General features: G+C 39.9%; 1 protein-coding gene across 3 annotated transcripts in view; it reads right to left on the bottom strand.

Moving 5' to 3' along the window:
• DNAH12 (dynein axonemal heavy chain 12) overlaps window positions 1-26,646 on the bottom strand; it is a 181,279-nt gene that overhangs the window by 3,273 nt on the left and 151,360 nt on the right. The window contains exons 60-73 of one of the 3 annotated variants that reach the window (XM_065550977.1): window positions 26,134-26,274; window positions 24,859-25,017; window positions 23,560-23,704; window positions 18,185-18,335; window positions 17,555-17,808; window positions 15,522-15,662; window positions 10,628-10,765; window positions 9,062-9,295; window positions 7,233-7,421; window positions 5,884-5,987; window positions 3,382-3,586; window positions 3,026-3,163; window positions 2,471-2,562; window positions 534-601 (exon numbers count right to left, since the gene is read on the bottom strand). In XM_065550977.1, coding sequence (XP_065407049.1) covers window positions 534-601; window positions 2,471-2,562; window positions 3,026-3,163; window positions 3,382-3,586; window positions 5,884-5,987; window positions 7,233-7,421; window positions 9,062-9,295; window positions 10,628-10,765; window positions 15,522-15,662; window positions 17,555-17,808; window positions 18,185-18,335; window positions 23,560-23,704; window positions 24,859-25,017; window positions 26,134-26,274 — 2,159 coding nt within the window. Of the gene's footprint in view, window positions 1-533; window positions 602-2,470; window positions 2,563-3,025; window positions 3,164-3,381; window positions 3,587-5,883; window positions 5,988-7,232; window positions 7,422-9,061; window positions 9,296-10,627; window positions 10,766-15,521; window positions 15,663-17,554; window positions 17,809-18,184; window positions 18,336-23,559; window positions 23,705-24,858; window positions 25,018-26,133; window positions 26,275-26,646 lie in introns of those variants that run through there. The other 2 variants (XM_065550978.1, XM_065550979.1) reach the window with 2 other exon arrangements.

Raw genomic sequence — 26,646 nt, 5'->3', positions numbered from 1 at the left:
ATCAGTGTTTAGCCATCTATAGACAGTATTTCTGCAGCAGTTAGCGATACTTTGAGCAACATTAATTTTAACACATATGGGGTGAAATACTGGCCCCATTTAAATCAATTGCAGATGTCCCATTGACTTTTATGGAGTCAAGATTTCAACAACCATGCTCTCTTTTGCCAAGGCTAGTTTATGCCTAAAAAATACATGCAGATCCAATTTGGAGGCAGCGAAATTCATTTTATATGAAATGTCTATCTGATTAGCTCCTCCTTTGTCCTATCCATGCTGAATAAACATTTGTGGGGGGGAAAGAGGCACAGACCAGATAAATTTCAGATAAAAAACTGGGTCAGCCAGTGAAAAGGCACAATGTTTGACAGGCAAGCCATTGATCACATCAGATGAATGGAGACCTATGTGCGTTTGGATTTTTTGGTGAGAGAGAAGGGTTGGTCTTTTTGCAACATTAAAGAAATACATTACTGCAATCTCTTGTTGCATTAGAATCCAAAGAAACATTGGTTCCAGACCACTTTACTTACTTGGTTTTATCCAAATGATTGGCATCGGGTCAAAGAGCAACTTGGGATGCTGTTCAGCTAATATTCCCCTGGTGAGACAAACAAAGAAACTATTAAACACAATTTTATAAAAGGTATATTTTTAAAAGAGATATTTTTGTATTTTACTTTGTTGGGTAGGAAGGGTTGGGATGAGAAAGGGGAATGGAGATAAAAGGAAGGGGAAGTGAAAGAGAAATGTCAGGACAAATACAGACAATGGAAGCAAACTGAAAAGATGTAACAAGGGAAGAATGAGAAGAAGAGAGAGAGAGAAAGATAAACAAGAGCGAGAATGAAATAAAACAAAAGAGGAGGGGGATGCAGAACAGGGCTAGAGGACTTCCCTGTCTTTACCTTTCTCAAAGGGTCCAGTAAAATCATCGGATATCAAAAACATTTCTCTCATAATCCCATACCAGGGATAGGATTAGGAAATAACAAATAAAAAGCCATACTGTGCTCTGACCTTTGCTGTTTAAACTCTTGGAATAAAACATGCAGTTTTACTTGCTGAACTACATTACCTTTAAAAGTGTCCATTATCTTGTAACAGTATGATGAAAATTTAAAACCCACTGTAGATTTTGATTTTGTGCAGCCACTTTTATGTGTGTAAACAATTGTACAAGCAGAAGTGGGTATATAGCTGCTTTATCAGCACAAATTGAGGAGCTGGATGCTTGGATGTGAAATTTGTATACACTGAGGGCAAGTCTACACTAGAAGTGCTACATCAGTGCAGCTACATCTGGTGAAGACCCTATGCCAATGGGAGAGCACTCTCCCATCAGCATAATTACTCCACCTCTGTGAGAGGCAGAAGCTATGTCGGTGGGAGAGCATTTCCCACCAACAGCACCACTTAGGTTGCTGTAATTTGCTTTTCTCAGGGGGGTGTCTTTTTCACACCCCTGAGCAAAGTAAGTTACATCGACTTAAGTGGTAGTGTAGGCCTGCCCTAATGTACATCAGGCATGCAAAATTGCAGACCAGTTGAAGTTGGCTGAAAACACGGTCCTATTTGCAATGTGCACTTTTCTGATTGTCTGGTAATTAGTTCCAACTACTCTGCACATTAATTCTGATTTTTTTTTCAAAATGCACTGCTTCACTCCACTGGGAAAAAAATTATCTGAGATTTTCCCAAGGCCCCTTTTAAAATATTCGCTTTGAGGGCTGTTAGGGCCTGTACCCTTTCCCATCTATTTAGAAACTTTACAAAGTAGCAAGTACCATATTTGAATGACTATACAAACATTAAACCATAGTGGGCCAAATCCTGCCCTTTTCTTGTGTGGGACCAAGATGTGAATTGGTGCTTATCTTCATTTTAGCTGCCTGTGCGCTAGGTGACTCACCCTGAGGATGGCCAGGTCAGCTGCAACAAAGGGATAGGTCAGGGCTCCACCAGCTGCTCTGTGATTGGGACTAGGAGGGCTGTTCATACACTGGGGACCTGATATAAAAAATTCATTCTGTACTCACATAGTAAGTGCTGTAGGTTTGGAGAGGAAACACTACACTATTCACATGCGAGAGACATAGCCCCTGAAAACCTTTTTCAAAAAATCAAGTCCCTCTGAAGTGTCTCAAATTGGGCACCCGAAAAATGATGCAACAGGAATCACTAGTCACTTTTGAAAATCTTGGCCTTACTACTTTGAATGGTTCTGTGACTCATGTAGAAGGGCAATTTCATGAAAGAAAACTCCATTTTTATTATAAGTAAGCACATTGCAACATCCCAATACTACAGTATAGCAGATTCATTGTGTTTTTTCTTGTCAAGATCTCATGGAGGAAGGAGAAGATTTTAAATTAGAGTATATCATTGAAATGATGTTAAAATATTTCAGTAAATCTAATATGAGAAAATAAGAAAGTTAAAGATTTATTTTAAAATTTTAATTACTGACTTGGTCCTGTCCCAGCGAGCTCCATCTAAAAACAATCCATGGATATAAACACCATCTTCTGGTGCAGTATCAGATGTAACCTTGGGAATAACCTAAAAGGAAATACATGTTAATACATTTCCACAGTCGTTTTGTTTTAGAGCTATTAGCTCTACAAGCCAATCTTCCAGAGAGCAACCCCAAATCAGGATAAAATAGTGAAGCCTCTTCTTTCAGTACTACTTTACATCATCAACTGTTAAGATGGCAGCTTTCTATGTGATGTTAATTATCCTTTATCATCATACTTAGAACACTAAAGTTTATCAAGTGATTTGTTTTCCTAATTAGATGATGAAGTGTAATGAGGAATATACTTTTAATAGCATTCCTTTACAGATATAAAATGGAAAACATGGTTGCAGATCTACAATGCCATTGCTAATCAAGGTCTCAATCCTGCAATGAGATATGTGCAAGTGAACCCGTCCAATCAGGCATAGAGTCCACCTAGTATATCTCATGGAAACATCAGGACCCATATTAGTAAAATAGATTTTTATCACTTATCCATACCTGAAATTCGTATCCCAGCAGGTCAATGGGAATAGTGTACTTCCTGGCATAGTTCTGCATGGCTCCAGTTAAAAAAGCTTGAGTAAAATAGAATCCTGATAGCCAAAAAACATTGGGCTTTCCTAACTCATACCAGTCCTGGGAGGAGGAAGAAAGAGATACTTTCAAGCATCTTTGCTATTCAGTATAGGCCTAGGTAGTATTTGCAGTTTTCCACAAAAAATTTAGCCATATTCTATACAACCTTGTTTAGAAAGTCTAGATATAAAGAGTCAATTTTTACCAACCCATGTCCAAATCATCCTTTAATTTTAAATCAAACAGAATTATTAGTAACACAGTCCCTCTTGCTTTACCTGCAAGAATTTCAGCCTCGCTAGAAAATCTAGGATATAGCTTCCCAATGGTTTAAGACTTGGGTATGAACGGTTAGCCCAGTTCTCGGCAACTTTTCCAACAAGCAGACTGCCACTCAGGGCCTCCAGCTCAGAATCCATAACAACCAGTCCTTTAATGGCCTTTTTCAGATTTATTAAGGTAATACGTATAGTTCGGAGTAAACTAGAATTAAAGAAAATATCACAGAACTGTCACTGAAATACAACAGGTTTGACATGATTTGTCAGATATGAAAGAATCATCTCAAGAAATAATATTACATTATTGTGATGGCTATGAAACAAGCATAACCAGGTTTTCCTCATTTACAATTTGCCATATTTGCAAAATTACAGATTGTGCCCATACTGTTGCCGTTTAACAGACCTTTTCTTCTGCTTATCTGTGGCCTGGGACAAATCTGTTAATTTCTGTCTCATTTTCTCCATCCCATCTGCCTGGCTTCAAAGGGTTCTGTGAGGTTTAACTCGTTATTAAGGATAGGAGTCTGTCATGGAGGTCATCGATTCCGTGACTTTAACGGACCTCCATGACTTCTTTGGCTTCAGCCCGCCACAGTGGCAGGACTGGAGCAGCTGTCAGCCCCCGACCAGGAGCAGAGGTAGGACTGGAGCAGCAGTCAGTGGTCAGCATCCCGGGACTGGAGCAGCAGTCAGTCAGCCCTCGCCACAGGAGTAGCAGCCGGAGCAGTGGCTGGGGCTGGGTCAGCCCCCAGGGCCAGAGCAGAGGCCGCTGCCACAGGATCAGCCACTGGGGCTGCAGCGGCTGCTGCAGGAGCCTGAGTAGCCCCCAGTGGGGCTCCTCCTGTTAGTCCCCCCACAAGGTATTTTTAGTAAAAGTCACAGACAGGTTGCAGATTTCCATGAATTTCGGTTTATTGTCCGTGACCTGTCCATGACTTTTACTAAAAATATCCATGATAAACTCTTAACCTTACTCATTATGAACTGTACAGTGCCTGAGATGTCTAGATGGAAGGTGATATAGAAATTCTAATTATTTTCATCTGGTTAAAAATAGTTGAGTCCAAACCAGAACCTAGATCCAAGCACCCCTGGATCCGAAGTCAGACTTTGCAGCTTGCCTCTGTCACTTTAATGGGCTAAGGCAAAATTGCTGATCTGGAATCCCCCAATCTTTGGGAAAATTCATGGGGAGATCCAATGCTCCAGTGCAAAGTCCACCTCTAGCTTAAAAAAAAAATAGAACACTATGCAGTGAATATTCTTGGGGAAATAATGGTCCAATGGCAGCTGTATAAGCTCATCTCTTTCTGTTTATGTAAAATAAAATATTTCTGCTAAAATAGTTGAAGACCTAATGGGGCATTTTGTTTTATGCATTACTTTGAATTTCATAGTCTCTTGCCTATACTGTCCTGGCAAGAAATTAAAACCAGAACCCTAAAAATAATAGAATCACAGAATCATAGAAGTGTAGGACTGGAAGGGATCTCAGTAGGTCATCTAGTCCAGTCCCTTGCACTCAAGGCAGGATTAAGTAATAACTAGACCATTACTGATGGATGTTTGTCTAACCTGTTCTTAAAAACCTTTAGTGATGGAGATTCTACAACCTCTGTAGGCAATGTGTTCCAGTGCTTAGCTGGAACAATGTACAATATATGTATGGAGTAGATGGGGGAGGCAGGTTTCAGATAACAAAAGAGGGGGAGAAAAGGAGAGTGAGAGAAATAACGGGAGCTTGGAGAGTGAATTAAGGGATCAGATAGAATTATAGGAGTGCTTTGTGAGAGAATTATGGGGCAGAGGGGGAAAGATGGGAGGGTGGGGGAAGGTCAAGAAGGAGAAAAATAAGGGTGTCAGGAAGAAATAGGGAGCAGATGGAGACAAAACAGGAATTTGGACAAAGTGGGATGGAGACTGGGGACCAAAGGGAAAAAAAAGTGGAGGATTATAGTTGACAGCAAAAAGAGTGGAGGTGAGGGTATAGGAAGAAAGGGGCATTCAGAGAAGAGAGAAGGAAAGTGATGGGGCACAGATAGGAGCAGGTGAGAAAATAATAAAAAAAGAGAGAAATATACATAAAGGAGGAAAAAAGAAAATGATACAAGCACAGGAACAATGAGACCAAAAAGAAGAGAACGGACGGAATAAAGAAATGGAAGTGAAAAATAAAGCAATACAAGCACAATCCTGCAAATAACCTATTACCAAACTTTTCTTTGGACCCTCCCCCCATTGCATATCTTATCCTCCAATTTATTCACCATTTAAATATTTTTCCTTAAATCCAACCTATATTCTGCCTTGCCTAATAAAGGAAAAGTGCTGGGAATGCAGAAATGCAGACACTACTGCAGGCGATTAGAATTGAAGAAAAAAACTCTTCAGAATAGAGTCTATAAAGAGACCACACTGGATGCCTGGCAGAAAAGGGATCTGCTGTGAATGGGTTGATTGAAAGTACATTTTAATTAAATTAATTAATTCCCTTACTTGTTAAACCTCTCCATTTCTTGCACCAACACGGTGTTCATACTTTCCTCATATCTCACAGGATACTTATGTAGGGAAGCCTCAATGTCAAAATCATTTGGAAGCTGCAAATGTCAATAGATTTGGACACATTTTGATAAGTGCACATTTTAATTTATAATGGTTTCAAAGAGATATTAAAAGCAAAGAGACCCAAAGCAACCACATAAGCTCCATGGTGAATGACTGATATTCAGTAAAACACCCTATTGAATATTGGTTGGTCAATAAAAATATCTTGAACATAACTGAAAATGTAAAAATAAATGTAAATGTTTTAACGATTGCGAAGTTGCTTGCAATATTGAATTGACTTTTCCCCCAGGTTATTTGCTCTGATTTCTCTCCCTTCTACTGTTAGCTGCTCGACACTTCTCTCCACTTTATATATGACTGTGGACTCCCCACAGTCTGATAAGTGCTTCACTTTCACTTTGTGTTGGACAGCTTAATGCTCCCATCTGAGTTTTTCCCAATGCAAAATGAAACTTAGGAATCAGAGATGTAGCACAGGGATAGGGAGAAAAAGAGAGAACCATACTACAAAGTCAATGTTTTATTTTAAAAAAATCACTATTCTATTCAGATTATTATGCCATGCCCATCACCATGGTATCTGAGTACTTCCTAGCAAACAAGGAGATTTAGGTTAATTGGACGGGGTTAACTTTCTATTCCACTCCCGTCCCATGAGCATGAGATCTGTGAGAGTTTTTGTTTGTTTTCTGAGTAAGTTAATGTGTATTTTTCTTAAGGAATAAATGATCTTATGTTTGGAATGGAACTTGGTAAGATTTGGTGTAGTTCTTATGGAGAGTGAGGAACATGGCACAGTATGGGGCTAGACCCCAAAAGAGCCCTATCTCCTGCATACACTAGCTTTGCTCTGGAGGGGCACAATTCCATTATTTCTGAGGAGTGGAGGTGTCAAAGGTGGTCATGGTCCTTGTGGAAAAGTCTTTTAGGTGTCCTGAGCCCAGGCCATTTAGTGCTTTGAAAATAAGAACCAAGAACTTAAACTTAATGCAATGTTCTAGGGGAGTCAGTGGAGAGAGTAGAGCTACAAGTTGCTCAGTAACGGTATTTGCTGCTGAGAAAGTGTGTTGTTGCAACTGCATTGTTGCAATCCCAAAGGAGGTGAAGAAGGCATTCCTGTGGTCAAAGGTCCCTTTGTGGCCCAATCATCTGTCCAGTTGCCCATTACCATTTTGCAAATGACAATCTCAAGGAAGAACATTAAGCTGGCCAGGTAATGGTCGGAGTATTTGTTATTCTAATCAATTATTATGCTGTTTGTCTTTCTACATTACCTTAATGAGAATATCATCAGCAATTTCATACAGAGTGCTGTCACCACCTCCTGAGGAGCCACCCTGCGTGCCTCCTCCTTGTGTTAGTATCAGAGATTCAAAGAGGCCTTTTGTTTGCTGGAGGTCCTTTGAAATATCCACATTTTCATGCAACCCAAACACCTCTGGCTGTTGACTAAATGGAAGATTCTATGGCAAAACATATTAAGTAAGCAATATATTTCATTAGATAAATCAGTTCATTAAGGGCCTGATCTTAAGCTTATTGATGGAAAGATTCCATTAGCTTCAGGGGACATTGTATTAGGCCTAGAACCATGACCTCACAAATAGTGAATCCCTTGACAATGGCTTTCTAGTCTTTATACCAGGCCCTATTATCTACCTGCTGATCTCCTCATTAAGTTGTACACGCTCTGGAGTGCAACAAAGTCTAGGGTGTTTCAAATCACAAAGCACTTTAGATCACAACATACCTGCAAGGGAGCCAAGGAAAGGAAAGAGGATGGGCATCAAATGAAAAATGAAGCACACACAAAAGCACTATTTTTAAATGTGGAGAGGCTCAGACCCAGGACCCTTGTCTGCTTCATGTATCATGTTTGTAACCTCTCAAGGCTTTACCACTAACTTTTGAATTTTTTGTTGATCTGTGAATCCTACATAAACTACCAAGAAAAAAAATTACAGCCCCATGCATGACCAATAGGATCTGGGTAAACTGTTTCCCTTTCTTATTTCTGGGTTATCCATCTTCTGCACAATTCATAATTCCAGAAACTTGTCGCTAGAAAACCAACTCCTGGCCTCAATGCAAGACAGCAAGATTTGACGCAGGGTTCTAAGGAGTAGATCCTCTCAATGAAATTACCACCCGATATTTCACCCAGATCACTTTGTGGTTTGATCCTGTCAGATTTCACAGTCTAAGGAGAGTCTGGTGAGGTCAGTGCTGAGAAAGGAGACGTCTCAGAAAACACCTAGCGCAGCAGGGAGTAACATTTGTGATTCAATGTTATAGGATTCTTCTCCCTGGGACCGTACTGAAGCAATGCATGACTTAGAGTTCAATAAATATCTTAAGGCACTTTCTGCAAAAGCAGGAGTGCTATCCCCAATGTTACATAAGAACATAAGAATGACCATACCGGGTCAGACCAAAGGTCCCTCTAACCCAGTATCCTGTCTACCAACAGTGGCCAATGCCAGATGCCCCAGAGGGAGTGAACTTAACAGGTAATGATCAAGTGATCTCTCTCCTGCCATCCATCTCCATCCTCTGACAAACAGAGGCTAAGGATACCATTCCTTACCCATCCTGGCTAATAGCCATTAATGGACTTAACCACCATGAATTTATATAAGATGTTCTGCCAAATTCCAACTAAAAGTAATTATATTTGATCTGCCTAAATTCCCTTGAGATTTCAATTAGATGTAGTATTCTTTACTTCCTATTCAAAATTAATGGTGGACTGCTCTACAGCTTCTGTGCTCTACCCCAGAAGTGTCTGTATTTCAGTGATGTGAGGTACCGAGAGAATTATTATTTTTCAATAATACTGTAATTTGTATATTATTATTATACAATTTAAGAACCTTGGAGCAAAGGCATTATAAAAGAGCTAAATATTATTGTTCTAGATGTTCCAGCATTTTAATATTGGAAAATGAATTTGTTACATTCATGCAGAAGTAATTTTTTAACATTAATGGAATATCAAATTAAAAATCACACATCACTGAAAATATTTTCTTTTTGCAATATTCACTAATGCAATTAGACCAAATATTACGTGAGCTTCCATTGTACAAAGAAACAAAGTTACCTTAATAAATTCAATGTAGTCCTCATAGGTGCCTTTTGGTGGTGCATAGTAGTTGCCACTGGGAGAAAAGGTGAACCGTGGGTTTTCAATTATATCTGGATTATAAAAATCATCCAGCATAGTCATTAGTAAACGTCTGTCCCAATCATCTGTCACTCGTCCTCCATAGTTACATTCACCCGTAAGGTAAGATATAGCTTCAAATGGAACATGGTCATATTCATTTATGAACAACTGAAACAAAGAAAACAATGAATCTAAGACACTTCACCACCTTGAATCCCAATGAGGCTTGTAAATCAAATCCTATAGTTAATTAGAGAAACAGTGTGATCTAACTTTTATTATTAAATAGGAAAGAAGCGGAGATGGGGCCACAAACCCAACATACCCTTCCATGGAGAGGCCCACAAAGCAAGAGTGGCACACAGTGTGGAAAGAAGAGTATGCTCTAACTCAGAGGTCGGCAACCTTTCAGAAGTGGTGTGCCGAGTCTTCATTTATTCACTCTAATTTAAGGTTTCGCAAGCCAGTAATACATTTTAATGTTTTTAGAAGGTCTCTTTCTATAAATCTATAATAAATAACTAAACTATTGTTGTATGTAAAGTAAATAAGGTTTTTAAAATTTTTAAGAAGCTTCATTTAAAATTAAATTAAAATGCAGAGCACCCCGGACCGGTGGCCAGGACCAGGGCAGTGTGAGTGCCACTGAAAATCAGCTCGTGTGCTGCCTTCGGCATGCACGCCATAGGTTGCCTACCCCTGCTCTAACTCATACAGAGCTGTAGTAAATGTTCTTCCCCAGTGCAGCAGCAAATTCAAACTCTGAAGTCTTCACTCAGCTAAAATTCCCATCTGAGGTTAATGGGAGTTTTACCTGAGTAAGATCTGGGCAGAGACTTAAAGATTTGTCCAAGGATTAACAAATCATCCAATCATTCTTACAGTATTTAAAATTGTGTATCTTCTGTAGCCTGATTTTTCTAGCAAAGACATATTTCTTTCTTTTACCAAGTCTCCTTCGATGCTCAGAGTATCTTGCTTTTAACCTTCAAAACGTTTGTCTCTTTCAGTGACTCATCATTAGTTTTTTTCAGCTCAAACTCAACATTTGTAATTCCCACCCTAAATTCTCTTGACTCTTGTCTAGATTGGCTCAATTGGTAAAATATTTTCAGGAGTGCTATAGAGCTAGTCAGACAGGACAGCCCTGGCCACTGGCTGTGTATCAAAATTTCCTTTGACTAAGAGCAGTGAGCAGCTTGATGGTATCTACTGGTTTGATAGTATCTACTCGATAGTGAGACTTCCTTTGAAATATAGTTTTAACTCTGTTATACTGAGTTCCAAATGGCTCTGTGAATTTTTTTTTAGAAAATGTATCTCAATCTAATCAAGAATTTCATATTTTTATAAATATAATGTGGTCTGGGTTATTTATCTTTGTCTCAATAGCAACAGGAATCTGAACTAAAGTTGTGGAAACTTGTTTATGATTGTGTGTTTGAGCATTTAACACAGCCATTTCTGTACTGTGGAAGCAACAGTAAATAAAGAGTTTACCTGCAGCTGTCTGATACTGATTCGCAAGTCTGATTCATTAAATCCATATGGGATATTCCAACCAAGAGGGCCAAACTTCTTTCTCTCCTGAACAAGAGCATGAAAAAAGCAAACTCCAAAGAGCAGTTTTTCCCATGTCTTTAAGAAAACAACAACAAAAAGTATTAATTGGCATGGCTGCATATGGTCTTTAATTTATGCAGATGGCTGAAACAACAAAAGGCGTTTGGAAAACATTTTATCAACATTTTAAATTCTCTGTTTTTGGATAAAAGTATTAGACTATGACTAGCATGAGGGTTTTTTTTTTTAAAAATGTTATTAGATAACTAAATAACAATATGGAGTTGACAGTTAACATGTTGAAGCCTATTCCTGCAATCCCCGACTAGTAGGTATAACGTTTACACCGCTGAGTAGTAACATTGAAGCCACGGGACTATTTGGGGATGTGTGCACTACACTGAGTTAAGGATTTGCAGGACTGGACTATTATTTATTAACTAAGGAAATGAAGGTTACTTACCTGTAACAGGAGTTCTTCGAGATGGACTCTGCATACTCCCACTCTGACTGGTGCAACATGAATGGTAGAATTGTACCCAGCAGTGTTTGTTGGTGCCTCACATGTCTCTCTTGCCTCTCTCCTCAATGAACACAGAATGTTCCTGGGCAAGGTTATAAAAGGGGCATAGCACTACAGCTGCCTTAGTTCCTTCCTCTGCAACCCCAGATCTTTTGATAAGTAGGACTCAGAGGCAGAGGTGAAAGGTGGGCAGAGAGCATGAATATGCAGAGTCTATCTCAAAGAATTCTGGTTACAGGTAAATAACCTTCATTTCTTCCTTGAGTGTCCTCTGCATATTCCTATTCATGGGCTAGACTAACAAGCAGTAACTCAGACCCAGGATGGTGGGAATATAGAGTCCTAATTAAAAAAAGACTGCAAAACTTCCTTGCCAAATTTTGCATCTGATCTAGATTCTAAGCCTAATGTCTGGTGTTTAGTAAGTGTGGACTGTACTCCATGTTACTGCTCAGCATATTTCTATTAAGGAATATGTCCAGAGAATGACATAGCAGCTACTTTTCATCTAGTAGAATGAGCTCTAACTCCTTCAGGAAGAGGGAGACCCATCAGCTTATAAACATCCTTAATACATAACCTAATCTATCTTGAAAGAGTATATACAGTGACCACTCTCCTTTTATTCCTTTTTTCATAAGAGATAAATGAATTGGGAGATTGCCTAAAATGGTTTTTTTTAATCTAAGTAGAAAGCTAAAGCCCTTCTAACATCTAGTAGATGTTATCTAGCCTCCCCACCTTGAGTGAGGTTTGGGGGAAAAACTGGTAACATTACAGATGGAGGTTTATTAAAATTCTAACAGAACTTTTAGTAAGAATCTTGGGTATGTACAGAGTATTATTTTATCTTTATTAAAGACAGTAAATAGTGGGTGTGCCATCAGCGCTTGTAATTCACTTATGCACCTTGCTGAAGTGATCGCTATCAAGATGACTGTTAATGTATAAATAGGGTATTGTACAGCTCCCCTGAGATTCAAACAGATGTTGCACTTAGTGTAAGCACTAAATCCCAAGATGATATAGGCTCTCTAACTGGTGGAAATAGATTATTAAGACCTTTCAAGAATCTTTTGACTACATCATGAATAAAAACCAATTTACTATCCCCAGAGACATGGTATGCTGAGATCGTTGAGAGATTAACTTTGACTGATGACAAAGAGAGATCCACTCTTTTAAGATATTATAAGTACTGCAATATATAAGTAATTAGAGCTGTAGATGGATCTACATCATACACAAAACCAACAATAAAAAGTTCTTAACTTATAGCAACATTCTGTCCTTCTACCAAAAGAACATTTGCTAACCTCCTTTGCTCCTCAAGGAGAGTATTCATGAATCACAACATTTTTCCTGACAAGATTTCACTGATATCTTGCAATTACAGCTTAATGGTTCACTATTCTCATATCTGAAGTGGCTGAGGAAAACATCCAGTCTTTTCCCTTCCTTATCAGAGGGGATAAAATAAGCCTGAGCATGCTTTCATCTGTGCAGTGCAGCCTCTACTATCAATGAATTAGGAGAACGGAGATATGAAACACAACACTTCCCTCCTGGGAAAACAGGTAAAGGTCATTAGCCTTTTTTAACATAAGCTGAGCTATGAGGGTCATTCCAAATTGCTTAAAGCTGGTTGAGATAATCCTTCCAATAAAGGATTTGTCTAGCTGCTGCTTCTAAAATGTGAGGATTTCTCAACAGGAATCAAGGGAATCTCTAATGTCCTTGGAAGAGCACCACATCATCTGAATGTGATGAAGTAGCAATCACCCCTACACTTCTATCTGGAGAAGTAAAGTTCAGAGTCTGGATGGGACTCTTGGATCTCTAGCAATTCTTCTTCCTCAGATAAAATGTCTCTTGCAACTGTAAACGAAGGACTCTGATGTACTATCAAATCCATACTCTTTGGGTCTGATGCTTGAATGTCCTCAGTATCGAGTTGGCAATTACTATATCTAGGAATATCTTGAAAAGGTACAGGAGAAGGCCAGTGAGACCACATAAAGCAGTGGTGGGCAACCTGTGGCCCATCAGGGTAAGCCGCTGGTGGGCCGCCAGAGCATTTGTTTACATTTGTACGGCTGCCCGCAGCTCCCAGTGCCTGCGGTTCGCCGTTCCCGGCCAATGGGAGCTGTGGGAAGTGGTGCGGGCCTGTTGCCGCTTCCTGCAGCTCCCAGTGGCCGGGAATGGCAAACCACGGCCACTGGGAGCTACAGGAGGCCATGCAAATGTAAACAAACAGTCTGGTGGCCCGCCAGCAGCTTGCCCTGACAGGCTGCAGGTTGCCCACCACTGACGTAAACCAAAGTGAAGCCTGACAATCTGGCCAAAGCCCCATACTTTGATCTGGCTGAAAATCTCTCTGCCCTACAGATCTGGGAGAAATGACTGAGCTTGCTTAAATTGACCGAGCTTGATTTCGATTTCTTCTTTGGATCTGTTGTCTGATCTCAAGCCATTCTCGGTCCTGAGGGAAGTGGAGATAATAACCTGCTAGGCTGAATAAAATATAATAGAGAAAAACCTTTTTCTGGAGACCCAGAAGGAGTCTTAAGTGATGTATGTATGGGAGAAATCCTAACTTCTTCAATCTACCTTCTCTTCTCTGAAGGATTATCTATCTATCCAGTAAAATCTTCAGTTCCTATTCAACTGACACACGGATTCATTACCGACTGAGAAGGAGACAGATCCGATCGATGAATCTGTTCTATAACCACCAACCATTGTGGTACCGCACTGGAAACAGACTGCAAATTCTCAGTAGTCAGATCCTTATTTTAAACCTTCATAACAGGTTTTTTCATCTTCTCTCTCGAATCCGGCTCTTTCGGATCTGAAACAATCAGCTCCGAAGAGCATCTTCTGGTTTTAGACAGAGAATCATCACTTGGGGAAGGTTCTTTAAATAGCACTGGATCGGATGGACCTTTCTCACAGATGGGTTCTTGATAAAAAGAGGCCAACACCAACAAGGATGGAGTCTTTGTGCTCACTATTACAGCCTTGTCCTTTTCTTGTGGATTGCTCTAGAAACAGAGTTCGATCCCACAGTCTGTTGAGCAGTCTTGATCTTTGGGTGCTTCACACTTCTAGATTCCTTAGTGCACAGCACCAAAGACAAATATTTAACTTTCTTTCTTCCAGACTTGCTTGGAGCCAATGCAAGCTTCTAAGATTTGTTAGAGGCTTGCTCTCTCTTGGTTCCAGGCAATTTCGCTGACAGAGTTTCCTGGAGTAAGATAGTCTGAAGCCTGTTCTGTCTTTCCTTCTTGGCTCATGTCATGAAGGTTGAGCAAATCAAGTATTTTGAAGGTGAATGTCTTTTGACCAAATATGATAAACACCATGCATGTGTTTTGGCCACCAGAAACACAGCTAGGCATGAGACGTACCTCTTAAATCCTAGCTTTTTGGTCTTCAGCTGTGTCATCTTTTTTTTCCCCAGCACTGAAGAACTTATTTCTAAATTAAATCTAGCACTATACGAACACTGACAAACCAGTCTAACTATAACCAAATAATTATAAAATATATGGATCTGGTAGAATTCTGGAGGAGCTCTATCTCCATTCAGCTGGTTGAAGTTGGAGGGAACTGAGGCCTCTGGAGTGCCACACCCTTTTTATATCTTTGCCCTGGAACATTCCCATGCCTCAGAATAGTACCATGGCTGGGTCTGACCTCCACTTCCCTCACTGCTACTTGTTTAGCAGGTGTGTCTCACTAATGGGCTAGAGGGACCCTGATGTTTGTTTTCTCAAGTTCTGCCTGGAAGGAACTTATTTCATTGTTTTCTTCAGTTTCCATTTACCTATTGCAGCTCTATAGGAAGAAAAGTCCTCTGTGCTAATAGTGCACACTGAGGACATATCTTATCACAAACCCATGTAAAGAGCTGGAAGCAGTGGACTACGGGCTAAAATGAGTGGTATGGTGAAGCATGCCTCATTCATGCCCCATTCTCACAAGGATAGGACTGGTTGGGGATTTCATTTCAGAACCATATTTTATGGGCAGAACCCAGTGGAGTTGTTCTCTGTCTGGGGACCCATAATTGCCACTGTTGTAGGAATCAACCAAGTTGGGCTAATGTTATTGCAGTGTAACCAGTGTGGGGATTTCCATCTGACAAAATGTTCATTTAACCTATAACCATGTGTGAAGTATTTTATTCACTCTCTGTGCAAACATTAGCTCATAACTTTAGGGAACGCTTTAGATTAGAACCTTCACTGGACATAACAATGAGTAAATAAATATGTCAAAAATGTCAAAGAATGAGCAACTTACCTGCTCCTTTCCAGGGCACCCAGAGAAGAAAGTGGGATCAGAAACTGGATCTGAGAGATAAGACTGAAGTAGATTTAACCGGAGACCTGTAGGTGATTCATTTGTCATCTTTACTCCATTCTGCAGAATGGTTACGGGAAACTAGACAAAATAAATAGCAACACTGCAACAGGAGAGTATGGTGATGGCAAAAAAACCCAATAAAGTGAGATATTTCTATAAAAGTATAAATATATTTGTATTTTTTAAATAATTTCTTGATGTTCAAAGTCCTATAAATTAAATATACCTGGGCTAAATTCAGCCCTTGGATGCAGGTGTGCAACCTCTCATGGACAGCAATAAAAGTTCGGTGAATGTGTATCCACAATCAAAATACAGTCACTTCTGTTCAGCAGATTTACATTCATGCCAAAAATGTTTAAAAGCCGGCTCTGTATTTTTATATTTTCTAATATCATTAAAAAAATTGCCCTCTGTTGATGAAATTATGTATCCTCTCACATTACTGTTCCCTTTGTATGCTCCCTCTCTCATTTTTACACCTTTCATCATTGCTTCCTCCTTCACCTGGAACAGTCTTTCTGATCTAATCCACCAAGAGCCTCTTCTCTCTTCTTTCAAATCCTCCTTAAGATCTGCTTTTTCCAAGAATATTTTCTACCTTCTCCTCCTTCCCAATAACTATGTGTTTGCGGGTACAAAGCCCTAGCTTGTAGGCTTTTCAGAGGAAAGAATGTGCCTTAAAATGTTTGCAGAGCACTAAGCAAATTTATGGTACAACATAATCAATTTAACAATTATAATTATTATTATTATTATTTATATATTGCAACAGACTCAGACCAGTGGGGTACAGGAGTCTGGTAGAAGGCAAATATACTGGTCACTGGATGAGTAGTTTTCTGTTCCCTGTGTGAACAGAGCAGGGGCTGCACTACAGTAATCAGGAACCTGCTAGAACCAGTTAAGGCAGGCAAGCTAATTAGGACACCTGGGGCCAATTAAGAAGAAGCTGCTAGAATCAATTAAGGCAGGCTAATCAGGGCACCTGGGTTTTAAAAGGAGCTCACTTCAGTTTGTGGTGAGTGTGAGGAGCTGGGAGCAAGAAGCTGAGGGTGTGTTGCTGGAGGACTGAGGAGCACAAGCATTATCAGTCACAAGGAGGAAGATTCTGTGGTGAGAATAAGGAAGGTGTTTGGAGGAGGCCATGGGGAAGTAGCCCAGGGAATTGTAGCTGTCATGCTGCTGTTACAGGAGGCACTATAGACAGCTGCAGTCCACAGGGCCCTGGGCTGGAACCTGGAGTAGAGGGCGGGCCAGGGTTCCCCCCAAACCTCCCAATTGACCTGGACTATGGGTTCTTCCAGAGGGGAAGGTCTCTGGGCTGTTCCCCAACCCACATGGTGAATCTCTGAAGCAAGAAAATCCACCAATAAGCGCAGGACTCACCAAGATAGAGGAGGAACTTTGTCACAATATATATAAATAAAACCTTTTTATTATGTATTTTAAAATTCAAATTTGAAAATGTTGATATTTACACTATTAGATGAAAGCAAGGAGCTGTGCTTTCACTAAAAATAGTACATTTCTGTGATACAGAGTGTTTCATCAGGATTTGTTCCAAAAATAGTCAACAGCCAAAATCTGGACCTGGATATAGAGAAAAATTAAATAAACTTCAGGAACTTTCTTCTCTTAAAAACAACAAAGGTATTTGTAGATAATAAAACATCTATAAGGCAGAAAACACCAAAACACCATTGTTTAGTCATGAGAAGAGCATGTCTACATTCTGTTCTAATATATATTTTGATATATTGTATTAATATGTATTTTGATTATATATGTATATTCACAACAATCTTTTAATTAGAGATTTTTTTTTAAATGTACACCCACTTTGTGTGTACAAGTTTGAAAATCCAAGCCAAAATTGCAGTGTGGTTATCCTATTGTGGAATACAAAATGGTTTATTACAGAACACTATCATTAAATGTGTAATTAGGTCCACTGGGAATAAAAGTACCTTGGGTGATGGATAACTGGTAAGCCAAAGTCTGAAGAATGGATGGCAGGTGTCATTATTAAATTCTTCACAGATTTTCTCTAGCATCGGCATCCAGGAGACAGCAAGATGACAATTCTGTAAACAAACCCAGGTCCCTTCTTCCATTCCTTCTCTAATCATTTTTGTAGCTATAGGTCCTTGTCCCTGCCCCAGCGAGATGGCTTGAAACTTATTTCCAACCATGTTTTTGTCATTTGCAAATTTCAAGAGACCTTGGATGAAACATGCAATCTTTTAGCATTTGTTAAAAAGATTGCTTTATAGTTGATATAAAAAAAGAACGATACTACTATTTTGTTAAAATCTGAAAGTGCAAAACAATTATATATTATTTCAATAAGAATTTTGTAACAATGCATCCAACTGTTTGATTTTAAAATCATATCCCTTTTATACTGCAAGACAAAATTCTACCAGTCTGATTTGGTAGCATTTTACACCTATTTGGCACAGGTGCAAATGAGTCTATAAGGTGCAAAGAGGAGGAGAATCAGGCTCTTAATCTGAAAAACTAGACATTTTGACAGGTCTTTATCTGTCACTGATTCAAAGATTTAGTAAGGAAAATATCCCATAGTGGATACTTACTAGACATGGGATCAGCTCCTGGAGACAGCACAAAGATTAGCGGGATTGTTGAATTTGAATCTAAGTAACTTTTTGTTAGATCAAATGGTGGCGGCTCTACAAACTTCTTCCCCAGTTTGTCAGTTACAAAGATTGTTATTGCTGGACTAATCTGTTTAAAAAAGCAAATATACTAGTAAGCACAAACATAACATAAAATCAGATTTGGTTGGAAACACCGTATCATCTTTCATATTCATGGTAACCTAAATCATTATACAAACAGTGAGTTGGATACTGATAATGTAGCAACTCAATAACTATATCTCACAGTCAATGTATACAGTTCACATTCACTCTTGGGGACCAATCCATGGTTGCCAAGCAGGCCCTTTGTGCCAGCTGTGCCAATATAAAGGGGCCACAAACATCCACTGCAGACTACTCACAGTGCAAGCGGTGGGCAGGCGAGAGAGAAAGGGAAGGGCCAGCAATTCTACACTGCAGCAAGATGGCCCATTGCAACCAGGGGGCAACTCGGGGCAGCACTCAGGGTTGCCTCAACCTGCACAAGGGGGCAAACTGGCCACTCAGCAGCCCCAGAATTCAGAAGGTGCAAACTGCCGCCCCTCTGTTCCTGCACTGGGTGAATCAGGGCCTTGGGACTTTTAACACAAAGTTTGTAGAAGTCTCAGTAGGTTTGGAATTTGAGCTCATTTAACATTCAAAAGCTTGGAAGCTTCTTGAATATTTCCATACTACTGAGGCCTTATCCACCCGGCTACACTGCACTAACTTGCCAATCCCCAAATAACTCCTCCAACAGACACCAAATGGGTGTCTCAGTAGGTGAGGTATAATGTCCTCACAAATGTTTTTTGTTAGCTGCAATTTCTTCAGGCTGTAGAGCACCAGGACTCAAGTAGTTGCCATCCAGTGTGACACAGGCACAAGATATATCCACTTTTGCTGACCAAAGTGGCTGTTTGCTCATAAATTCTAGTAAGTCTCTTTTTGCCATGAAAAAATGTGTACTGCATGTATAGTTCCACTAACTTCTAAGACCCCTTATTGCTGTACAGATAGATTCATGAGGAAATATATTTATGAAAAAACCTGCATGTCAATTTTTATCCCAAATGTTAATTCTGCAATTTTACATGCTGTGAAGTACTAAATATAGTCAATACAGATGAAAAATGACAACAACTTGTGATTGTCCTTACAGTATTATGACTCAGACAAAAAAAATTAAGTGTTCCTGAACATATATTTGAAACAATCAAACAGTATAAGAATTTTATATCACTAAGGAGAAGAAAATATTAAGAGATGAGTAGTACTGGTAAAACAATACCCCAATTTCTCTTTTAGAGTCAAATTGATCATTATAGATGATGACTGAATGTATAACATATAGGCTAAGGATATTTAGGTAAAAGTAGAACACATCTGATCACCTGCGCAGCTATGTCACGGAAATTCTAGCAGTTTGAATTGTAGGAAGAAAAGAAATCTTAACAGAACTTACTGCAGTTAGGTTCCATTTAATCAGTCTTGTAGTTAATAGAAAGAGCAGCTACTTGCTTTACAGTAACTGTGGTTCTTCAAAATGCGTTGCCTATATGTATTCCACTCCTAGAGCACATGTGCTGGAGACTATTTTTTGGCCAGCATTGTCATGTGTGGGTGTCCAAGTTGCTGTTGTGGAATCTAGTACAAGGTTAGGGTTAGCTGGTGCCAGGAATGATTTTTGCCATGTTGATCTTTAGGCCCAATCTGATAAAGAGATGAAGGATCCAATACATGGAGCCCCCACTTGCTGCAGTGACTTCCCTCAAATGAGCCAATCGTTGAGGTATAGGTGCACCTGTATTCCCTAATTTCTCAGGTGGGCTGCCACTACTGTCAATCATTTGTTAAAACTCTTGGCACTGTCGATAATCTGAAGAGGCAGACCTTGTATTGACAGTGGGAATCTCCTACTTGGAATTGTAAATATTTTCTGTGTATGGGGTGGATCAGGATATGAAAATAAGCATCCTGGGGGTTGAGAGCCATAAACCAGTCCTAGGGATTTCTATATTACATTATAAAACTCAACTGTTTCCAGAGGCTAAAACAGGCTTTTAGATTAGTAATTTTTACATTTGTTTTTTATGTTTTGAATCTTTACACCTTTAATACCTTAAACTGGAGTCTGTTTTCATTTGTGCAGGAGAAATATCAAATGCATTGTATAAATAGATTACAATATTTAAGACTTTATTTCTAATTACTGAGTAACTTAATAGGAAAAGAAAACACATTGCCATTGGAAAAAGGTGATAACATTTGCATTTACAGGAAATACACTTTCAGGTGTCTCAGAGCTGATAGACTTCCTTTTGTTTGTTTCCTTTCTTCACAGAACACACAGTCAACCTGTGGAACTCATTGCCGGGGATGTTTTGAATGCCAAAACCTTGATAGCTCCATTGCCCCCATCATCACACAGGCATGAATGGATTTAGCCTAGGAGACAGGGAAGTATTAGCCCCATTTGGAAGGTGGGATCTAGGGCACCCAGAGGTGAAGTGACTTTCCTAAGGCTAAGCAGGGAGTCTATGGTAAAGCAGAGAATCAAACCCAGAACACCTGAGCCCCAGGCCTGTGCCTTAACCACTAGGCAACCCTACCTACACTGAGGAGGGGAAACCTCCTTTGCCGCTTTGAGTGAGTGGGTTGGGGCAGGGGCTAGACAGAGTTACCAGGAGGTGGGGAGCAGGGGCAGGCCCTTGGGAGAGGGGGCAGAGCCAGGGTGGGGCACCCGCCAGCAAAACCAAAAGTCAGCGCCTATGCACACATATCATAAGAATGGTCCTTGGAGAGTAAACAAGATACCGCCTTAATATGTTTGGAGACTGATTAAGAATTTCTTAGTGATAATTTCCTTTCTGCTAGCAGTGTCTCCCACAATTCTAGCTGTCTGGTCTGTTTTCCTTTCTCGGCAGTTCACAGAGGCAGATCAGCATTTTGGTATTGCATGGCCTCCTCTGCTCCCGTTTTCTACCACATTACTTATTCCCAAGCTGTAAAACTTGCATAACTTTGCTAACACATATTCCAAAGATATTAACTATGTACATTAGATGAAGGAATATGGCCATATGGCAATGATTCCACTCAATATTTGACATTTGACTCATAAGTCACTCAGGATGACTAGAATTGTGCGAGACACTGGTAGCAGAAAATAAATGATTGGTAAAAAACTTTCCTTTCTGTGGCTCAGCATCTCCTACAATTCTGGATGTCTGAGAAGTTGCAAGCAGTGAACAGATGTAGGGAGGATTATGCAACAAAAGTTCAGCAGGAAAGAAGTATTCCCCTTTTTGTAAGCTTGCTCAAAAGTCTATATTATTTCTGTGCCACCACCTGCGGCACCTTCCTGCCAAAGGAGGCTTTTGCAGAAGATAGAAAGTCCACCTTGTAGTGCTTAATGAAGGCGTTAGCGGTAGACCAAGCGGCTGCTTTGCAAATTTCCAAAATGGATGCACTTGCTCGTTCTGCACATGAAGTTACTAAGGATCTTGTAGAGTGTGCCTTGATCCCTTCTAGGACAGGAACCTCTGATCTGTAGGCTTTCAAAATACATAGTCTAAAACATCTAGTGATGGAAGACTTAGAAGCTCTGAGTCCCTAGTATTTTGGGTGGAAGGGCATGAAGAGAGAGCCCAATCTTTTCATGGATTCTGTACATTTGAGAGAGATTTTTTTCAATGCTTTTCTGACATCTAAAGTGTGCCATGCCTTTTCAGTTGGATGTTGTGGTTTTGGACTGAATGAAGGAAGCATAACCTCTTGGAAAGTGTGGAACAAGGAATATTCCTTAGGAAGAAAGGATTCTGTTGTCCTGAGCATCACCTGGTCCTCATGGAACACACAATAAGGCTACTGTATAGATAAGGCTGCCTGCTCCGACACTCACCTGGTGGATGTGACAGCTACTAGGAAACAAGTCTTAATGGATAAATAAAAGGCTGACACAGAAGTCAAAGGCTCAAAGGGATGGCTTTTCAGGAACAATGGCCTTACTGCTGATATGGCTAATCGGACTGCTTGAAGGAATCTGGTTACCTGTGGGATGTCTGCCAGGGACCCCAAGGATCCTGCAAACAGCATGCTACTGAGAGTGGATACCTGACGTATAATGGTACTGGAGAAAGTCCAAAATGGATGGAATTCCTAGTTTTCTGAAATTTGCATTGTGTTCTTGGCACCAGTTGTTGAATCTGGACTAGAAAGAGGAGTCCATTTTTAGTGTCAATACTCTCCTAGACAGAAGCCATACCTTAATGACAAGGCAGGAGCAGAATGGAGCCGGGCAGGAACCAGGCAGAAGCAGAATGGAGCAGGGCAGGAACAAGGCAGGAGTAAAGTCTGCCATAGCAATTGGCTAAGATCTGCCTCATTGCACAGACAACTTCTTGGTGTCCCCTTAAGTAGTGTGCCTGGACCAATCAGGATGCCATGAGCACTGCCAATCAGGCCCTCCTGTGGTGCTTGGGCCCACAAAGATCATAATTTGTCAACTGCTGCTTTACCACAGATGTTGACGGTCGCTCAGTGACCAGCAGACCGAGGTTCTAGACCCATGGATCCTCAAAAGGCCATTTTTGAGAAAGGGGATTGAGAGCAGGAGATTGAGCCAGAGCTCACCACAGCATCCCTGGGCAAAGAGCATTCATGCCCAGGGTGGTGCTGCTTTTCTGGATCCGCAGCTGGCCTCACTAACGGTCAGGAAGAAAAGGCCTGAGGCAAGCCTCCTTAGCTATCTGCATCCTTTTTGAAAAGGACTGACAGAGAGAACATTTTCCAGGTTTGCACCCCTCCCCAAAGCAAAAAAAAGCTCATGTGACTGTCTTTAAACAATGTATCTGCTTCACAGGAAGAGCTGGGAAATGTCAGTTTGGTCATGACTAAGTCCTGGTACCATGAAAATATTTTCATCAAATGAAGAAAAAATAACTAAAATAATATTTGCAAGTGGGCAAAACTATACTATGTACACTAAATCCAACCTAAAACTATATGCCTAAAAACTATACCCAAAACGATTTGGTGATTGTACAAGGACATGGACTCTACCAAGGTTTCACAGCCCTAGGCACTAAAAAGGAACTGAGGGGCATTTGGGCCCACTCCATCCTTTATGCCCTGGGTAGAGGAGCACAAGAACACTCAGAGTGCATGGGTAGCCAAACTATCTGGCTTTCAAGGGCATGGGACATGTGAGTACCAGGAGTGGCATACATATGGGCAAGCACTCAAAGAACATAGTTGTAATAATAATTATCAAAGTGTACTACATACCAAGTAATTGTCTATAAACAAATGTTTCCATGTCTTTTTACCTTGTCTGATCTTAGGCACCGAAGAATGATCATCTTTTGTAATTCATTCAATGTTTTATCCCATGGTTTTGGTAAAGGAATATTGTGTGGCTCTTTGCTGTCATAGATTTTACGCCACTCACTTGCATTTTCAGAAATATGACTCCTAGAAGAAAAAGCATAGAGTTTAGGTTTTCATTAATTCATTTGATTAAATAAAGAACAATGAAATAGTCTCATATGCAGTACAATTAATAAAATCTATTCAACATGCATTATCCCCCTCTCAACCAATAAAAAATTGTATATTATTATACAACTTCTTACCTGACTTCTGCGCTGGGAAGTGGGAGGGGCCACCTAAGCTGGCCTAACAAAGCCTCCATCTGTATGGCCTTGGTCTCCAGTGGATTCCCCAAAGTCTGCTTGAATCTCAGGAGATTCATGGGTTCTGGGAGGTGAACTCCCTATTTCTTCTATATTTGTGTGTGACAAATGCCACTACCCAACAGAAGAATTCAAAAGAAATTCAATGAAAAAGAATTTTGTGGAATTTTCCTCCCCTGGAACACCCTCCCATAGGTTATCCCATGAGTGGGGGACAGACTGGTACTCACATTAGTCAAGTTTCCCACCTCTTCCCCACAGAAAAACTTACATTTAAAGGAAGGAGAACTCCAAACAACTCTGGTTGTTTTATCAGAGAATGGGGTTCGCTCCTCCATGAAATGATCTGTAGTGCCCACTCCCAGACGCCACAGATGCCCTGGGATCCGCAGCAGACTCATGTGGAAGGCTTGTGCCTTTGCACTGGCTCTAAAATCCTAAGGTGAAATCCTGACCCTATTGTAATTAATTGCAAAATTCCCACTGACTTCAGTGGGGCCACGATTTTATCCTGGTGTCTCCTCCCTTATACCTGCAACAGAGTTCTGCTATTAGGGACTCCCCCGGCCACAGCTGCTTCCTTTTCTAAGTAAGATTCTTCTACCAGGAAGGGACTTCACAGAGAAACTAATACAATCCACTCCAGAAAGACAAGTTCTTTATCTGGGAATCGATTGGATTCATTCTGACAATTATGTGAATAAAACATGAAATAACCTTCTAATTAATTAACCTCCTGAGCAACTTCCCTACAATGTGTGACAAATAGGGACTCACTTCTGAAGCTGAGGCACAATTTATGTTGTACAGGTATCAATATTACATTGATATTTGAGCATGGTCTGAAAAAGTCTAAGAAATATTGCTTAAATGTATGCAACATACTTCAGTCAGTGTAGTTTTTTGTAATTTCACAATGGATTTTTACTGTACCTCAGTCCTCTAAAAGCTGAGAAATCACTTGCACGACATAGTTCATCCCAACTCTTATCTTGTAGCCAAGATGGATCTGGATTCTTGTATTTGTTCTTGAGACCCACTCCTCCAGTTAATAGGAACATAAATTCCTGTTGTTCTATCTCTTTCCTATCCCTAAATTCAGAAAATTGCCAAAACAGTTTGTAAGGAATACACAATTATATTAAAAATGCATTTTGATGTAGTATAAAGCAAAAGCTGTTTTAAATAAATGATGTTCCATTTTTATTTTACAACATTCATATTGCAGTAGCATCTGAGATTTCAGGGCCTCACTGTGCTAGGCAATTTACAAACATTATAAGGAGAAATGATAAATTAAGGGTAAGGGAAGAAGGATACAATCAAATGTATTCAATTCACTTATTTTTACTTATAAAAAGTCTCAGCTACTGCTATCTGTGTCCCAGCCTACTCATCAATCATTGGCTGATTTCCTGTAAGTGTCATGGCAAAGATGGATCTTGAAGAAGAATGCAGAGGAGGAGATGGTTGTGGCCTTACAAATCAGCTCAAGAAGGGCCTCCCATGTATAAGGCAGTGTGGAAGACAGTGTGGATATGATGCATAAGATGTTAGCATTCACTATAAATTCATATGGTTTACAGTTAAGCAATATAAATTAATATGGTTGGTGAGCCTGATTATTAAAAAATGTATGCACATAATAACTGATTATGAGGTTTCCAAGTAGCCATGTGTGCCTTCCTTTCTTCCCTCAACGCACACAGACACAAACGACATAGTGCATAAGCAGCAGCACAGCCAGAGTGGAGAGTCTAGTTTGCATGGTGGAAGGAAAAGCAGAGACAGAGGGGAGATGGAAAAAAGAAAGGCTCCTCAAGAAAGGGGGAGTGATATGCCCCACAAAACTGCCGGAAAAACAGACCTCTCTCTTGGAGAATTTTTCCTTAAACCTTATTTTTAAAATGATGGCAACTGTTTACATTGTATTATTATTAGATAACATCATCCACCCCTTTGAAGGATACCATAAAGACAAAAAAGAAAAAAAGTAATAAGACATTTGGAGGCCTCATCTTTCCACCCAAATCACTGGCAAAACCATTGATTTCAATGGGAGCAAAAGCATTCACGTTTCATGACTAGGCACTAAAGACTAAGTTATCATCATATGTGCCCAAGTATTCTATTATTTGTAAATACTTTCAATCTAAGAAAAATCATTGTCTTGCATTATGAAATGCTAGAAAAAAAGATGAAACTTACATGAGAAGATTGCAGCAAAGTAAAAAGGAAAATAGCAGCTTATCCTTCTCAAACAGTGAGCGACATACATTGCAATATAGGTTGTATGTGAAGTGGTCGTTTAGGTATCGAAGACGCTTCTCCAAAATTTTGGATTTGTTACTAAAAAAGAACATTTGTACATATATTGAGTCAGGCAACTAAATAAGAAATCCAAAGCTCTTTGAAAGGTTTTGGTGGGATATTGGTTAGGGCTGGAATTTTCAAAAACACTTAAAGGAGTTAGGCAACTAACTGCATCTAAAGGGAGTTGGACAGCTAGCTCCCTCAGGCCTGGTCTACACTATGAGTTTAATTCGAATTTAACAGCGTTAAATTGAATTAACCCTGCACCCGTCCACACTTCGAAGCCATTTATTTAGAAATAAAGGACTCCTAAAATCGATTTATGTACTCCTCCCCAACGAGTGGAGTAACGCCAAAATCGATATTGTCATTTTGAATTAGGGTTAGTGTGGCCACAATTCGATGGTA

Source organism: Chrysemys picta, chromosome 7, assembly GCF_011386835.1.
Source record: "Chrysemys picta bellii isolate R12L10 chromosome 7, ASM1138683v2, whole genome shotgun sequence".
Classification (NCBI taxonomy): Eukaryota; Metazoa; Chordata; order Testudines; family Emydidae; genus Chrysemys; species Chrysemys picta.
The sequence above is the reverse complement of the archived record's forward strand: the minus strand, read 5'-3'. Positions and strand labels throughout refer to the sequence as shown.